At 36.1% G+C, this 14025-nt stretch overlaps 1 protein-coding gene across 2 annotated transcripts in view; it reads right to left on the bottom strand.

Moving 5' to 3' along the window:
* Positions 1 to 5506: 5506 nt before the first annotated feature.
* The window catches only part of PDZRN4 (PDZ domain containing ring finger 4), a gene marked incomplete at its 5' end in the record, with an annotated part of 344229 nt that continues 335710 nt past the window's right edge, over positions 5507 to 14025 (bottom strand). For both annotated transcript variants that reach the window (XM_081058559.1, XM_081058560.1), the window contains 2 exons: positions 5507 to 9911; positions 13325 to 13441. In XM_081058559.1, the coding sequence (XP_080914685.1) occupies positions 8385 to 9911; positions 13325 to 13441 (1644 nt within the window). In that variant the 3' untranslated portion in view covers positions 5507 to 8384. The remainder of the gene's footprint in view (positions 9912 to 13324; positions 13442 to 14025) is intronic.

The following is a 14025-nucleotide window of genomic DNA, read 5'->3' as shown; positions in this document are numbered from 1 at the left end:
CATACCCTTTGACCTTGCAATTCCACTTCCAGAAACTTATCTCAGATATACTTACTCATGCATGAAATGATGTATTTATAAGGTTATTATTAATTAAGGCATTGATTGTGATAGAGATTAGCGATAATAAAAAATAAATATAAATGTGTGATGGATTAGCACATTTATGGTACATCACTACAACAGAATAGTATTCACTTTCAAAAGGAAAAAACAAACTCTTTGTGGACTAATATGAAATATTAAGAAAAAAGGAGTTGTTTAGTTTTGCTTCACTGATGTAAATAAAGTTCATAATCCTTCAGCTGAAATTTTAAAATGCATAAATCTCTGAAAAACAAATTTGTTTTCATAAATAATTGGGTTGCAAAATCTGACCTAAACTTTCATGGGCTAGAGTTTCACTATTCATCTGGTTTGCTGAAGAAATATTTATTTGGTTACAAGGTGCTTTCCTACATGCTTCTGGGAATGTTTCTAAAACTCATTCTCTAGACTTAAAGGTGACTCTAGAGATGCTGGGAGGACCCGTGAATGGGATGCTCTTGTCTTCCACTCTTAACAAGGCAGAGATGGGACATGGGCAAACCAACTGCCCCGTATAAGGAGGGAAGTGCCCAGGAGGAAGAAAGCAATTTGACATACGCCTCACCTTCTTACACTCAACCGTTTCCTATTGACTGCTCCTCTATGGATAACCAGGCCATTGTGGTCATGGAGGGGCCTGGGTGAAGAGAGGAAACCAGTGGATGGTACTATTGGTGCCCCAATATGTATTCCTCCGATCCCTGTCTGCTATTTTGAACTCCATATCTGTATTTGTAATTGCCCATTATACGATTCTCCTGTTGGTACCTTAACATCAACATGCCCATGGCTTATTTGTTTACCTTTCCTTCCAGAACATTGTTCTCATTCTAAGCCTGTTATGCTGAGTGGAACTATCATTCAACCAACCAGAAATCTGAACAACTTCCTCAACTTCTTCCTCTCTCTGTTTCTCTCCCATTCTATATCCAGTCAGTCCCCAAGACCTAGCTATTTACTTCCCTAATAGGATTGTCAGATAAAATAAGTTATAATCAGTTTTTAATGTAAGTATGTCTCCCCATATGTACTTACATTGAAAAAAAATATTCACTGTTTTTCTGAAATTTACATTTAATGGGGTATACTGTATTTTTGTTTGCTAAACATGCAACCCTAGTTCTTAATACAGGTCAAATTCTCTCTCTGCACTCACTGGCTCCTTGTTCAAACTCTTCTCTCTTCTGGATCACTGGAATAACAGCCTAACTCCAAATATTTCTCTACTCAATAGTAGGTCTAAATTGCTAATAAACAGGTCTTTCAAAAACATAAATTTGCTCACTTTAACTCTTACACTTCTTTTCATGTGAAACCCTTCCTGACCTAGCTCCTGCCTAACTCTCCCACCCTTCTCGTGTAATTTAAATTTCAGTCATACATTAGATGGATAAATTAGTCAATGTGTCTGCTAGACACAGGGGCTCTCCCTCAAATAGCCTAGCAACAAGCTTTCTCAGGCCAGCAGCTTGGTAATCAAGATTGCAAAACCGAGAATTATCCAAATGGTGCATGATCTCTTCCCCTTCTCATATTCTCTATAACAATGCAAGTGTCGGAAGATCCAGGTCTCTCTTCCAGAGCACAACTCTGTGATATTCTGAGAGTGTAGAATGCACATGCAGTCTTTCAGAGTATGGTAACCATCATGAAAAATGGCTTCTGGAAATAAAATATAAGATGTGTCAGCTGGTGAATATGATAGGAGGGGCTAGGCATTGTTTTATACCAATGGACTGCTTTCTTATTTTTCCTTTGGAAAATGTCCTTATTTGCTTTACTGGAGATTGTTAACTTATGTAGGATAGCTCCAGAACGAATTGTGGTACAGCTACAACAAAAGGAAATTTGCAATAAAATATTTCATTATTTATTGCCAATTTTTAGAATGCTAGAAATAAAATGAGTGGTGAGGATAATTTGTTCCAATATTCTTATTTCACAGATGAGAAAAATGGAACCTCAAATAAGGGATGTAACTTGCTCAAGATCACATACTTGATGAGAACTTGTCCTATGGGTGAGCCATTATTCCAGGTTGTAAGACCAGGAAAGTCTTCCCAAAGATGGTGACGACCCATAGGAAACCCTCCTTTTAACTCTCCTGTGCTCCTTACTTGGCTCCATCACTCTGCACTCACTGCTTATACAGTTAGATTTCTTTTTATGTGCTCATATTTCATCTCCCCAACATAAGAAGGTTATTAATGACAAATGCAAAGCATTTAAGACAGTGAATGTTGTAGGTTCTTAAATACATTTCCTTCTCTTGACTGTTTTGTATCATTTCTATTTTTTGTGTCCTTCCGATTAATTCTGATTAGCTTTCTGTTTCAAAAATGAAGACAGGCTAAATTAAATGGACACAAAGAGAAATCTGTGCTATACTCACTGACCTTCCCATAATGAGAACATCAGTATATGGCTGGTTTCCTGAAACATTTGAGTAGGCTTTGCTTCCTAGAGTGCCTCAAAAATATTCAAAGATATGTTGGCAAATTGCACCCCATCTAATCTATTCTTATTACTACAAGAGATGTGAAGTTCAATAAATGTCTCAGTTTATTATATTTGAGGACAGAATATCTAGCATTGACTATGCGTCTTATTAAAACACCAGACCTTAAGGATCTGTGACAGTTCCTCAGATGGATATTCAACAATATTACATTTTTGGTCATGGACTGGCAGACAGCACAATGGTGAGGGTAATAATAAATTTTAGGCAGAATGTAATGACGTACTGGTTAGCTTTAGAGAAATAAGCATAAGCTCATTGACTGATCAAAAACAAAACCTATCACCAAAATTCCCCACCATAGATAACATGCAATTCAAAAAATTGGTTGACTGGTAAAGTATAATCAAATGAAGAAAAAGAGCACATTTGATGACACACAGAAAATGGTTTCAGTGCCTGGACTTCTGTGTCGAGCAGAACTGATAGAGCTTAAATGAACACATTGCTATTAACTCTTATGTCCATTCTTAATTAATGTGGAGACCGTAGGTAGTGGAAAGAAGGGAAACTTTGTGGGGGGGGTTGCGGCAGACCATCATGAGTTTGAATCTAGAACCTATTGTTTAGTAGTTGTGGAATTTGTGACAGATTACTAAAATTATATTAGCCACAATCTGTTCATAAGTAAAAATATTAGCTATTATCTATTGAATGCCCACCAACTCTGTGCCAGCACTCACCTATCTTCTTTATATGTATTAACCCATTTAACTCCCAACTAATGAAAAAGTGTATAATTATCTCTACTGTACTGAGCAGCAGCAAGCTTAAGTAATTTGCTGAAGAATACAAACCTAGCAAGTGGCCGAGCTGGGAGGCAGTAAATAAGTAGTGGATATTAATAAGTTAAAACACGTAGTAGGATAATGAATAACAAGTGGGACCCTAGTTTATAGATGGCCTATGAACCCAAGAGCAATGCTTATTGCAACACAACACTGTTGATTGGGATTTGTGAAAAATGCACAGCACCCAAAATCCTGAGCATCTGTTGTTTGGTAAAACAGAAGATATACCAGAAGGACATATGTGGCAATGGTTCCTAGCTATGCAACACACTATACTTTTGACAGACACATTACAGAGGGAAAAACTAGACACTATTGGGTGGAAAGCCAAGTGAGTGTTAAAACAATACCATCTATTCAGAAATAAGAGCTGCTCTTAGCAAGAGTTAGGGACAATCTCCTGGAGAGATGGAAAGATATGAAATAAACATTGATGGAGGGATCGACAAAAGAAAGGGGAAGGGTTTAATCTAACATTCAAGATACCACAAAGAGTGGTGTTGGAAATGAGAAAGTCATATTTGAAAAACTATAGTCCTGTCTGACTAAAGCAGAAGCTAGTGGGGTACTAGAGTAGCACAAAACATCCCCCTAATAATCTGCTTTATGGTGCCCATTTACTCAGTTCGACAAGGAGACGTCTTACCTAACTGCTGCAGGGTAACCTGGTCTTGCTCTAACTAAAAAGGGCAGCACACTTGAGTGGAAACAGCAAACAAAAAAGAACAAAAAATTTCAAAGGGCTCCTCAATAGATGACTATCTTGGTCAACTGTTTTTGTCAGTGGCTTCCTGTCATCACAAGTCACTAAAATTCTGAAACCATATCATGCATATTTACAGGAGCAAATTATTTGTTTTATCTAAATTTTAAGTCCTTTAATATACCTCCACAGAGGTACATTTTAGAAAACAATAATAGAACACCGAATGGAGAACAAAAACTTCATAAGTATGAAATAATCTGCTGGGAAAATGTTTTTCCTGTTTTTTGTTTTTTTTTGTTTTTTTTAGAAGTGAATTAGTGAACCTATTACAATGTTCAATTTCATTAATTAAAAGTTAATATAAATTTTAATAATTGTCATAGTAGTTATATCAATTATATTAATGCTTAGTAATAGTAGAAAATAATGAAAACTAATAATAGAGTATTGATAGAAAAAATTGAATTTATTTTAATTAAAATTTAAAGCATATTAGTTTGAAGGAACATCAAATTGTTTATCTACCAAAGGCACAGTTTTTCTGAGGTCTGAGTTGGAAATCTCTCCTGGAGAGAGGTATGAATCAGATGGCAAAACACGTTGAATTTCAATTATGGAAGTCCACAGATAATGGTCTCGGACACTCAGATTTTATCACATTGCTCAGGAAAAGACTCCTGAAGATACCTTAGCACACTGAGGAAAGTGATATTTAGGAGGCCAAGTGTTGCCACCATAAGTAGGATAAACTGGAAAGTATGTACAGAAAGACCAGTACAGATCCATTGAAGTAATTGGGCACTAGACAGTAATAATCTAGCCAAAAGGTGATTTAAGACTAATAAAGATAATCTGACACATTTAGAAGAAAATTAACACTGCTTTGTGACTGACTAGCCAAAAGAGAATTTCAAGAAGACTCAGGTGATAAGCATGAAAGAGCCGGTGAACAGTGGCACCATAACAAAACAAGGATTTTGAAGCAGGGAGCATAAGCTCATTGGAGGGGAAAAAAATATGTTTATGTAAAGATTTAGACACACCAAGACATGAATTGAGTTAGTAGGCAGCTATGGAAAGGCTATGTTGGAGGAGTCCTCCCTCAGCACACGTTACGTGTTCGTAAAGGTACAGTCAGCACAAAATAAGATGGCAGCAATAACCTTCTTCATGGCATGCAGTGAAGAAATGTCCACTGAACATACATTATTTTTGAACCCCGTAGGTAGTTCACATATAGAGCCTAACACTAATTTCTATCACATCTTGAATATAAAAAGCAATAAGAAATATGGAATTTCAAAGGTAAACTCAAGTAAAATATTTTTCCTCTTTACATTCACATATTTCTTCTGAACTGAAATAAAATATCCCACATATAGCCAATCATTTTTCTTTGCTGAGCAACAGATTTATTTTTCATTTACTGAAAAAACATGTTTAGCACAAAGATATGTTATGTAGAAAGATAAAGCGTAACACTTCAGATTTTCACTGATTTTTGAAAAAGACATTTCTCAACTTGTAGAACTATATAAACACAGACATGAAAAACACCAACATTACATTTTTAAAAAATTAGCAAGCACACTTGGCTTTAATAAAAGTAAAATTAAACTGGTAACTTTGGAAACACAGCATTCTGTGAGATGTGTACATGTTTCTTCAGGAAAAATCTACACGTTGATTTCAAATCACATTTATCTATTGGAGCAATATGAATTCAATGAATATTTAAACCTAGTTGTGTCAAGAGGATAAACAATGACCACAGGCATTAGGTCAGGGAAGAAATGAGCTCTTAAGATAGACAGGCATTCTTACTTAACACCATTTGATCAAAAATTAACTCTCAGTGCACTCAGAATAATCTTATCGATTAATAATGGCTGAAGTTAGAAGTGATGAAATTTTCAATTGCTTTAGGTTGCTATTACTATCACTATCTTAAAATTTTTGAGCCCAGCTTTTCATTATATGTGAGTAAGATTCATTTCTTTCCATCAATATATTAGCCCTTCAAAAGGTAAGAACTTAAAGGGTAGAAGAGAAAAGAAACAGTAACAAAAGGACCAATATGTAGAGGAGAGATATAAATGAATAAAACAATTTAACTCAACCAGCATTCATTATTATTCAAATATCATTCCACTAGAAGTTTACAAAGACAGAGGCGGACACAAGGGCCCAACTCTATGAACTTAAAAATCTACACAAGAGGATAATAAGTTCTATATAAGTGATAACAAAAGAATAGAATTTCCAAGGTAAAACAGTACTGCAGTGCAATCATAGCATATGCCAAAATGCTGAGAAAATCTGGTGTCATCAAAACAGGCTCTAAAGAGAAAATATATATCTGATTATGTTCTAAGGGAGGCGTAGGATTTGGCACAGAAATCTCAGAGAGGAGAATAGCGTAACTTCAGTGGAAATGGGCAGGCTGTTTTGGAGCCAGGAATAACTCAAAGAAGATCTAAAAAGGGCCAATAAGCAAGGTGGGCAAGTTAATAGAGGGCCTTGAATATAAGGCTGAGGTCTGAGTCGGACTCAAGATCTAATTAAGGAGCCACTGCAGGTTTTTAAACAGGAAAGTAGCTTCAAAAATATTCAGATGTTTTATCTCCATTATGTTAAACAAGTCCTTGGGTTTAATACAAATTTGATCCAAGTCATGTTTGCATGTACAGGGTGGACCTCACTCAGAAGGCATCATGATTGACATAATATGGTTTATATGTTTATATGATGAAAAGCTAGGTTAAAGAAAAAAAAAAAAACCTTTCAGATAATCTAACAATTTTACTTTTTAATAAATGGGCACAAAAGGCATTTATAGTTGACTATGCTGAAAATGATTAAAAAGATGGTTCCCAAAAGTTTATTTGCAAATGATCAAATAAATAAACGTACATAGTGCTATGAACTGAATGTGTCCCTCTCCCTCCCAAATTCATATGTTGAAGCTCTAACCCCCCGATGTGATAATTGTTGGAGATGGGTGGTAATCTAAATGAAATCAAAGAGTGGGTCCCTGATGATGACATCAGTGCTCTTATAAGAAGAGACACCAGAATGCTTTATATATACCATGTAGGGCACAGTGAGAAGGTGGCCATCTACAAAACAAGAAGAGAGCCCTTACCAGGTTGCTGAATTGGCCAGCACCTTGATCTTGGACTTCCCAGCCTCAAGAGCTGTGAGAAATAAATTGCTGTTGTTTAAGCCGCACAGTGTATGGTATTTTGTTAAGGCAGCTATTCATATAGTGTCATTACAAATAATCTCAGATACTTCACTGATCCTCTCTCTTTATGTCTTCCCCTAAATTTTTCTTGGCTTTTCCTTAAATGAGTGACAGGCAAGGGAGCATGAACCCATGTTTATTGAATTTTAGTGAGCATCTATAAGATGCTCTATATATGTTATCTAATTTAATTCTGGTAAGAATATGTGACACCATGATCTATGGAAAGTATTTCAAGACGATTTTATGAAAAAAAGTGATAGAAAATTTACACGTTTTATAATCCACAATTAGGAGTTTTCTAAATAGTATACATATATAACTAATTTATTTCTGATAACCACAGTGGACAATGAAAATAAAACACTCCTCGATAACTTTTCTTATGGATAATCAATAATTTATTTCTCGTTTATTGTCACAATTACCACAATTATCTAGCTACATGACCAATGCCACTACATATCACAGGAAGATTGTCCACCTACACTTTACTGAGACAAAGACAACGGCCATTTATGTGTTAAATGTACAATGGGATGTTAAAAAGAGGTGGTTTTATGTATAAGACAAGCTGTAGCGGATGATTTATTAACAGGTTTGAATTACTACGCATTATGCCAAGAAGCAGGTATAGAAATGTTTTGGCATTGAGTTGTTCTCAAAGTAGAAAATAAGTAAACTAGAGAAATAAATCCAGATCTTAACTTACAATAGATACATTAAAATAGGAAATTAATTGGCTCCTCGGTATCTTTGTTCGAGTTTTTTTTTGTTTGTTTTCTTTCGTTTTGTTTGTTTTTATATATAAATGAGTAATATGAATATATCACAAGTTAAAGAAAGATCTCAGCCAAAAAGAAGGGACCAGCATATGAAAAACAAATCAAAAATTACCAGGTATTTTTGCTTACAAAAAATTTAAACTATAAAGAGTCAGAAAATATATATAAAAATGCCACATTGAACGAGGCAATCATACTCTACCCAAACTGGTAGCACCCTCTTAAAATCAGTTGCATCCCATTCATTCCGTCATACAGTGGTGACTGACAAAAAGGCATTATGAACTCGTGTGCCATCAGGAGACTTAGCCCCATGGGTCATCAGTTCTTGGATTGTCATCCAGTTGTCCAAAATTTTCTTGTTCCTTTTTTTCATCATCTTTTTGTGACTCAGTTCAATGATATTGATCTCCTTCTTGCCCTCGCTGCCGCTCTGAGGACTCTCCTTGAGACACTCCAATCGGCTGCGCATCATGAACTCTCGGCGCCGACGCTGCTCTTTGGCCCGAACCAGGTGTTGCTTTCTCTCCTCTTTGCTCCAGTAGCGCCCCATTTTCATCTCGCTCATGGTGTCATCATCTGTCGTCATGCCACTCCGTTCCTCCTTGATCTTTAAGGCACGTTCCTTCAGAATCCTGTCTCGCACTGGTCTCTTTGTTATGTACCGAGTCCCATCGCTCCTAATTTTTACTTTCCATTCCATCTTGGGCTCTGAACACTTCTGAGACTCCTTGCACATACTCACCAAACTGAGCTGACTCTGAGCATATTCTACTGCAGATTTCTGTTGAATTAACTGCATGTAGCTTTGATAATGTCGGGCATGTGCTGGGATGTTTGAATATCTATATGAGGAGCTGTGGTAAGGAGAGAGGTAAGGGATGTGTTCGCTGCCTGTCTTTTCTTGATCAGAAAGCTTGTTGCTTTCTGAAATCTTCTCCTTGCCTTCAATGCCACAGCCTTGTTGAGTGGCTTTGGCTTTGGGGGAGACCGATTCCTTACTGCTCTGTCCAGAAGAGGACTGATTGGCTGCAATTGTGCTTCTCAGGTTTTTCTTATTGGTGAGGTTGATCATTCTTGGAAGGGAACTGTCAGGGGAACGATCCACAGTGAAAGGAGTGCTTCTGCAGCTTTCAGCTGTGTTGTAAGCACTAGAACTGTCCTTGTCTGACTTTTCTGGGTGTTCAATGATGTCATCTAGCTTTCCCCTTTGCATATCAATGCTGGTGTTATAGTTTCTGAATCCTCCATCATGCAATGCCCAGATATCTCCATACTGGTCTGTCACTTTCTGGAGCCTGTGAGCCTGCATGATATTCTGACACTCAAGTTCAATGTTTCTTAGCTCTTCATTAAGCAACTGTAGCTCATGCTCCACTCCCTCTTGTTCCCCTTGATTGCATTCTATTGTGCTGCTCGAGTAATACAGGTCATACTCTCCATGGTTTCGAATCTTGCATTTGAGCTCCAAGAGCTGCCGGAATTGTTCACACTCCTCGTCTTGGTTTCCAGTGCAGTCTGAATCAATGTATTCACCGGATATGAAGCTCTCATTGCACGGAAGTTCCACGCTCCCTAGAGTGTCTTGGCTCTGCCCCAGCTCTCTCTTGCTCTTTAAAGACGTGCTGTTGGGATCCTCTGCTGCATTCTCCTGCTCTGAGCTCTCATCGTTCCGCAAGCTTTCATCTGTGCGCCCCACTCCACTGTCCTTCTCATGGTTGTTGGATGAGGATGTGGCTGTGTCTGTTGTGCCTTCTTCTTCTTCTTGTTTTTTTGGCTAAGAAAATAACGTTGAGGGAAGAAAGAAAATACCGGTTGTTGAAAAACGTGCTGGAAGAACAGTGCTTCTTGACAAAAGTGCAGTTCCGAGAAAGCTGCTCTAATTTTATTATCTATAACAATGTTAGAAATAAAGGCAATTAGCTCGAGGCAGCTTTTTATGCAATGAAATAAAGAAAAACTGCTATGATACTCACTTGGGGATAAATAAAACAGGACACGTTTAAATAGGTGATTCTTAAGGCTTTCTCGTACTTGGGAGACTGTGATGTGAAGGTGTATAAATGAGGTGACTCATGAGTTTCTGAGTTGATAAGACACAAAAAGATGAGAAGAATGTCTAAATGGTCTTTAGCAATATGGAAGCCTGGAGTTCAGAAGCCACATCACCCTCTTACTGTTTTTCTTAACGTTCTTAAAGTTCAGAGGAAAAGTTCAGGAATAGGGTAGTATTGGAGCCTAGGACCTTCTATCTATAGATGAGGCCACTTAATCTCAGATGAATTTAGCTTATTAGTGACAGAGAGTCTAGAAGACCAGTGCCATCTCCCAGCATCAAGATTTCTTATATGTCCAGGATGCCATACTCCTGCATACATATGCTTTGAACTCAGTGCATCTCCAAATCACATGGCTCCAAAGCAACATGTCTTAGGATTCATGAGGTACTTAAAAAAGATTTTTCTACTCTTACCCTATAATTTCTTTCAAAGGTGAGTTTTATTCTACTGAGAGTAAACAACAGTTTCCAAGAAAATCTGAGCAGCACTTATTGCCAGACATAGACATAACATCAAAAATAGATTTTGACATACGTATGGAAATATGTATATGAAACTTTACTCCCTGGTAATTTTTGGCTTTCATGCAGAATGATTAACTATCACTGCCCTAAGGAAATGCATGTCTAGTTCTTTGTCGGTGAATAGGGTAAAGTTACTTTTTCTTTCCCCATTCCTAGTATAGTAGTCTACATGGCAGTTTCTAGGCTATATTTTCCTTATGTCTAAGTTTTTTTCTTTAGCACGTGTAATGATATAATTAAATATAATTAAACCTGTTAGTGTTAAAGAAGGACGATGGGTGATAAAAAATATGCTGGAACAGGTTTAAAAGGGTCTCCCTAGATAATTATTTTTTCCCACATAAATGACAGAACAAAATGCAAAAAAAAAAAAAAAAACTGGAAAGGGGAGAACATGGCCACGTATTGTGTTATTCTAGGATTCTCAATCTTGCTCTAAAGTATTCTTCCTCTTATGTTGAAAACATACTCAGATTGATTTATAATGTCTTATTGATAAAAGACATATGTTATAAATAAGTAATATCAAATGTGGTGACATCTGCACTTTGTGCCATAAGACTTCCAGAGGATATTATTGATATTGGACATTTGAGTTTCCATACCATATTATTTACATTTATATGCCACATTATTTAATGTTTGTTTTTCTCTTATCAAATGATAAGCTGAAAAAATACAAGAAGGCTACTATCTTTTTAAAAATTTTACATGCAGTACAAATAACACAGACAAATTATGCTATGGGAGATATTACACAATGTGCTAACAGCAGCCATAGGACCAAGGGTAGTATGTAAAGTGAAACTTTCATATAGTTATTAATTTTAGTTTTTAAATATGGATATTCATTTTTAATTAAGTTTCCTTTTATTTTATGTCTGGTTTAGGAACAAATGTGAAAATAAAAAGAGTTTTTCTGTTCTCCAACTTAGAATTCCTGGTTTCTAATGTAATGGTACACTATCATTTATCATTTCCCTATGGAATTAGTCTAGTGACAGGCAATGTTTCTACCAAGACATTGCTAATGTAGTATTATTGTTTATAAGGGCAAAGGACATTTAAAGGTTTCTGTACTTCTCATCATTTTTCAGTCTCATGGTGAAGAAAAATTTCCACATGATGAAAATCTAACCTCAGGGACATCTAGTGTTACCTCAAAACACCTAGCATTTGTATTATGTCTGATGAGTAGGCAACATTTGACACCATATCACTTCACGTGGACAGGATTTCTCTCTTCTTTCTTTATTCCAACATCCTCCTGTCAATTCTGTATCAGGTCACATTTTGTATCTAAGAGAGAAAAAGCCTGGAGCAAGGACTTTCTTGCTTGTAACCAGCAGCTGCCACCCAAAAATATCTTTATTTGTGGCCAGTATTGAAGTCATACATAAAAATTTCAATCTGTCCTACATTGAAAAGCCATCACTACAGTAGCAGCATCAATTTTGAGCATGAACTACTGTTTATGAAGTGGCCAATGAGCATCCTTGATCAGCACAGAGTATATTGCACACATGGCTATGTTGACACTATAATTTGCAATCTAATGATTTATTTAATATATGGACATGTGCACATATACACACATACATCTCTGTTATGGGATGTTAGAATGTCAATATATTTTATCATTCAGCTTGGTAAAGTGATAGGATGTTTGTGTTTCATGTTCCTAAACCTGTCAGGATTTTTAAAAATTTATTTATTTATTTTTTTATTATCATTTAAAGAATGTTAAGAATTAATGTTGAGAATAGAATTATAATTAAACAAATCAGTAAACGGACAGCAGAAGTGTTAATAAAATTATATCAGGCAGGTGAATGTCATGAATCTGAAATAAAAAATCTATGATGTATTGATCTTGTTTTTATCTAGTAGGAAAACAACAACAACAAAAATGAGGACTCGATTTGACACAAACCACACTGTGCTCTTTTACTAGTTATCAATTAATTAAGGATAGGAACTTTGCTCGTTTTTCTTTGTATTCTCAGAATCGAGTGTGGTGCTTGGAACATATTAGGAGCTCAGAATTTTTTTTGTTGAATGAATATGTGACCCTAAGGCAAAACGATGTCAATACTTTCAAGCAGAACTGCTCCTATTTAATAGTATAAAGGTGTAATCATAATACCAAAAACACAAATAAGACTGAAGGCTTACATCATGTTATCATCTTCATTTAGTTGCCTAAATATTCAAATACATACATTAATTTCAAAGTATAAAACCACAGTTTAGGGGGAGTGGTTACCTATGAAATATAGTTTGGCTACAGCTGGCATACTGGGAAGCAATGTGCATTTTTACTATTAAATTTCTGAATTAGGTTGAATAGTATCTGGGTCAGCATTTGAATACTGTACTCTATTGACAGTGGTCCATAAGCTTCCCAAACAAGAAATATTTTTAATAGAAAAAAATTGTATTTAGCCTTTCTGCTTCATTTGATACGATCATTTGCTCTTAAAAATTACCTTTATATGGATGTTTGATCAAACTCTTTGATTTTGTTTTTTACTTCATTTATTGTCATACACTAAAAAAAAAACTAGCAACATTTCAAATGATGTAGTTCAAATTGTTGGCCCTACCTGCTCCACCTCATTGGCAGTGTGTTGCATTGCTTCATTATGCTGTTCTTCCAACATTTCCAAGTTTAACTCCTCTAAGAATTCATTCCTTTCATCTTCCAGCCAGCCTTCATCCAGCTGCAAAAAAATACATTAGTACATTATATTAGGTTAGTGAGAACTCATGCTAAAATAAGGGAAACTTAAATGGTGATGCCTGACCAGTTCCTTTTATCATAATGATTCTCTTTAGAATACCAGTCTCTGATAGTTCACCTCTCAGAAGGAAGAAAAGGTGACAAAAAAAGAAAAAAAAAAATCGGACTCTTATGCCTTTTATCCTTTCCTGAAACAGAGCTACAGATTTTCTCTTACAACCGAGTAGATCTCACAGCATACAACATTACCGTCTTTCAAAATGTATGAAAAGCGTACTGTATAATCCACAGCTGTCACGCTCATTACTTCCAACAGTCCTCATGTTAAAGAAATGCAGTGGTACTAATAGGGCCATGAGACGATTGGGCTTTTTTCCTTAATAACCACTACCAACCTGACTACCCACAAAGTGCCCCTCCCCCACACTGCTTTTTCAGTTTTAGGCAAATGGCTTCCAAGTTAACAAGATGGCTGCTTGCTACAAATACAGACATCACTTATTGTATCAGAAAAAGAAATCTAAGTTATTCTCAAAAAAGTGATGCTATCCATTGTCTCTTTTG

Source organism: Rhinolophus hipposideros, assembly GCF_964194185.1.
Source record: "Rhinolophus hipposideros genome assembly, chromosome: 9".
Taxonomy (NCBI): domain Eukaryota; kingdom Metazoa; phylum Chordata; class Mammalia; order Chiroptera; family Rhinolophidae; genus Rhinolophus; species Rhinolophus hipposideros.
Note: the sequence above shows the minus strand (reverse complement) of the source record. Positions and strands in the feature narration are given on the sequence as shown.